The 3,595-nt window shown below is 38.1% G+C and overlaps 1 protein-coding gene across 1 annotated transcript; it reads left to right on the top strand.

The window, feature by feature from the left end:
- The first annotated feature begins 1,525 nt into the window (after window positions 1–1,525).
- OLIG3 (oligodendrocyte transcription factor 3) lies at window positions 1,526–2,335 on the top strand. Its single transcript, XM_072410439.1, has one exon. The coding sequence runs from the start codon at window positions 1,532–1,534 to the stop codon at window positions 2,333–2,335; it is 804 nt and encodes a 267-aa protein (XP_072266540.1). The 5' UTR covers window positions 1,526–1,531.
- Window positions 2,336–3,595: the final 1,260 nt, after the last annotated feature.

Genomic DNA, 3,595 nt, shown 5'->3' with positions numbered 1-3,595 from the left:
ATATATATATATATTATAGTATATATATCAGAGACACATTTGTCACATTGTATTTACTGGTTAGTGAAATGCAAACAGTAGGGCTATAATGAAAATTCGAATATTAGCATTTATACAGAGTAAATGCAAGTATTTAAAATAAAAGTAATTGTTCACCGCGATGTGTTTCAGATTCACTCCGCACTCCGCAATACTTTACTTTTTCTCATTACTGTTAGGTAGTTCGTTGACGAGTCACTATCTCATTATATATATATATATATATATATATATATATATATATATATATATATTCTATTTGTTATCATTGTTCTCGTTAGATACCTTTATCCATTTTCTTTTAACATGCGTATATGATAAATTGTTGGTCAATCGTTTTAGTATTTCGCATTGCCTTATAATACAATAATTTACACACGTAAAGCTTTATTTTTAAATGTTTTCGTGTCTTAATATTATACCTACACGAATACAGCATGCCTATTTCATTTTCAATCTATTACCTATTTGTAATGAATATACCTAATCATTCTTATGAATTTCCTGTACGAGGATATTACTATAGAGCGGTCATACACGGGGTGTAAAATGAACTGTGTAATCTTTATCATCAGGATAACAAACTTTAAAGTCATACAAATAATAACAATAATAATATAAACAACAATAAATAATTCTATAATTCATAAAATTTACTACACTCTTTTTATCTAAAACTGGCTACGACTAACGAAATAAACTCAGAGTTTTTCAAAGTTTCAAATTGCTGGATTGATTCGTTTTCTTTTTAATATTTGCGTTTAAGATCTGGTTTGTAACAGCTTATTTCAGACCCACTGGACGATAATAGTGCAAAGATTATTATAAATGGCTGGATGAAATAGCCATACTAATTAAGAGATATAGACATAGCAGAAAGTTACACACACATATGCAGTATTCCTGATTGCATTACTATAGTGTCATGGTGCATATAAAGTAATATGCAGCAGGTAGATCTAAGTGTAATGGATATCCATGTATCATGTCTGGTGCATAATAAGCCTGGTTTGTAGGGAGGGGGTAGGCAGGGTAGCCCCTGCAGTGGTCAGCATCTTGTGAGCCTGTCAGTCAGGGGGTTTTGTATTTCCTTGGCTCCGGATGGTCCATGGCTGAGATGTCCCATGGTGGCATGACAATGAATATGAATAGGGCCTCTTGCTTAATGGGACAGTCAAAGCGCACCGCCCTGAATAATAGCACGTCATCCTAACAAGACCATTATAGATAGGAGGGCTTCTTTTGTCTGTCTCCTCTGAAGTAGCTCTATAAATGCCCCTCTTTTCAGTCTCACTGTGCAGTTCATTCACAGCTCGCCTTGGGTACCTGGAGGCAAGAGAGAATTACTGTAGCCAAAAGAGAAAGGAGGGAGCACATTTCCACTGCTGAGCTCTCAGCAAGCACTTCATAGACTTGTACTCTGGGATATCTTCCTAAGGGAAGTTTGCATGAAGAACTGAAAGCTTCTTTTTAGCCCAGAAATCTCTGCACAATGAATTCTGATTCCAGCTCAATGTCCAGCAGAGCTTCCTCTCCAGATATGGATGAGATGTATCTCAGAGGTCACCACCACCATCACCATCACCAGGACAGCAGACTCAACTCTGTGTCCTCCACTCAGAATGATCTCATGCAGAAGATGTCAGATGAAGTCCTCTCCAGACATGGCTCCAAGGGGGATGGAGACAGCAGCAAATATAAAATCAAGAAGCAATTGTCAGAGCAGGACTTGCAGCAGCTCAGGCTGAAAATCAATGGCCGGGAGCGTAAGAGGATGCACGACCTGAACCTTGCCATGGATGGCCTGCGGGAAGTCATGCCCTATGCCCATGGGCCTTCAGTAAGAAAACTTTCCAAAATCGCCACCCTGCTGCTTGCCAGAAACTATATCCTGATGCTGACAAGCTCTTTGGAGGAGATGAAACGACTGGTGGGTGAGATCTATGGGGGGCACCACTCAGCATTTCATTGTGGCACTGTGGGGCATTCTGCTGCTCACCCAGTTCACCCATCCAACGCTGTCCATCAGGTGCACCCCATCCTGGGCAGCGCTTTGGCATCCAACAACTCCTCCAGCCTTTCTGCCACTTTACCAGGGATTGGCAGCATCAGACCAGCACATTCACTACTGAAAACTCCATCCACCCCTCCATTGCCCCTTGGCAGCGGCTTCCAGCACTGGGCAGGTCTCCCATGCCCCTGCACAATCTGTCAGATGCCACCACCACCCCAGCTCTCTGCCCTCACAAGCAGCATGAATAGGATTTCTTCAGAAACCAAGGACTTGCTGAAGTAGTGCCAGTTGCATAGAGACTCATTGAAATGACTTACATATATAAGAATATATAAATATATATATAAACGTATATATTTGTGGTGATGCAGGAAGACTCAGACAAGCAATTCTGTTTGCATGCATGCTTCTTTTTATTTTCTAGACCACTGTTACCATCATCAGTTCTGTTATAAGTGCTCATCGAGGTAAAGTTTAGCTGGATAATTGTGATATTGCTGTTTTTTTTTGTATGTACATTTGATGTCATCATATAAATGAAATCCTGAGCAAGGTTACTATGACACCTTTTCCACTGCAACTGTGCAAAACTATGACATACCTGTATATTTATTTTGTAACAGAGAACTAAAACTAAGGCATGCATGCTAGGAACTAGTCTTGTGGATACATTTGCCTGGCTACCATGCAATTTTCCTTGTAACAAGGATTTTTTTATTAGTGAATTCTTTGAAATCTAAGAAGAGTGTAACTGACTTTGTACATTTTAGAAAAAGGTTGGGCTGTAAGCAGTGTTGTCCCCAGGTCTAGTATCTGTTCCTACTGGTGTCCAGTATGAAGCTGTCAGGATGGACTGCGCAGGTCCTCAACGCCTTGTACTCAATGATAGACCTGGGCTTATTATTTATCGACGCAGCGCCTACCGTCTAAAGAACTTTTCACTACCAATATGGACGTGTATTGCCAACTGATTTGAACAATCTAGTCGTATTTGTTTATTTTCCTTTTGTTATGATTTAGTCCCTGGACATTTGCTTCAAAATATTTTGTTAGGCCTCAAAGAGAGCTTGTGTCTTTATTTTTTATATTCTTGATAAGTATCAAAATATTTATTATGAACCAACTTTGTTTTAAATAAAATAATATTTGGAAATTATATTTGTTTTTAGTATTATTCTTTTTGCATCTGTTTGTATTCCTCAACTGCATGGGTTGTCCAGTGTAAAACTGTAGTAAAAGTAATACATGGAAAAATAAAATAATACATGGTTAAAATAGATTATGATGATCTAAGTAATTGCGGGAGCTATGTGTTAATAAAGTGATGTATAACACTAATACAATGGGGCAATATACAATTTATAATCCCAAGAAGTGACAATTTAATTGCAACCATGCAACATGGTCTTCTAATATTTCATATGAAATGACAATAGCTAAATGATTGTTATACACACAGCCACTACTATTTGATTATACTTTATAATCTGTTTGCATTGCAAAACCTTTTAAAATGTGCATGAAGGTAAGTTAGCAAGATCA

The sequence above is a fragment of the Pyxicephalus adspersus genome, chromosome 4 (genome assembly GCF_032062135.1).
Source record: "Pyxicephalus adspersus chromosome 4, UCB_Pads_2.0, whole genome shotgun sequence".
Taxonomy (NCBI): Eukaryota; Metazoa; Chordata; class Amphibia; order Anura; family Pyxicephalidae; genus Pyxicephalus; species Pyxicephalus adspersus.
The sequence above is the reverse complement of the archived record's forward strand: the minus strand, read 5'-3'. Positions and strand labels throughout refer to the sequence as shown.

Bases quoted from the DNA above. Each gene is read 5' to 3' on its own strand.
- OLIG3 (XM_072410439.1), top strand. From the start codon at position 1,532: ATGAATTCTGATTCCAGCTCAATGTCCAGCAGAGCTTCCTCTCCAGAT.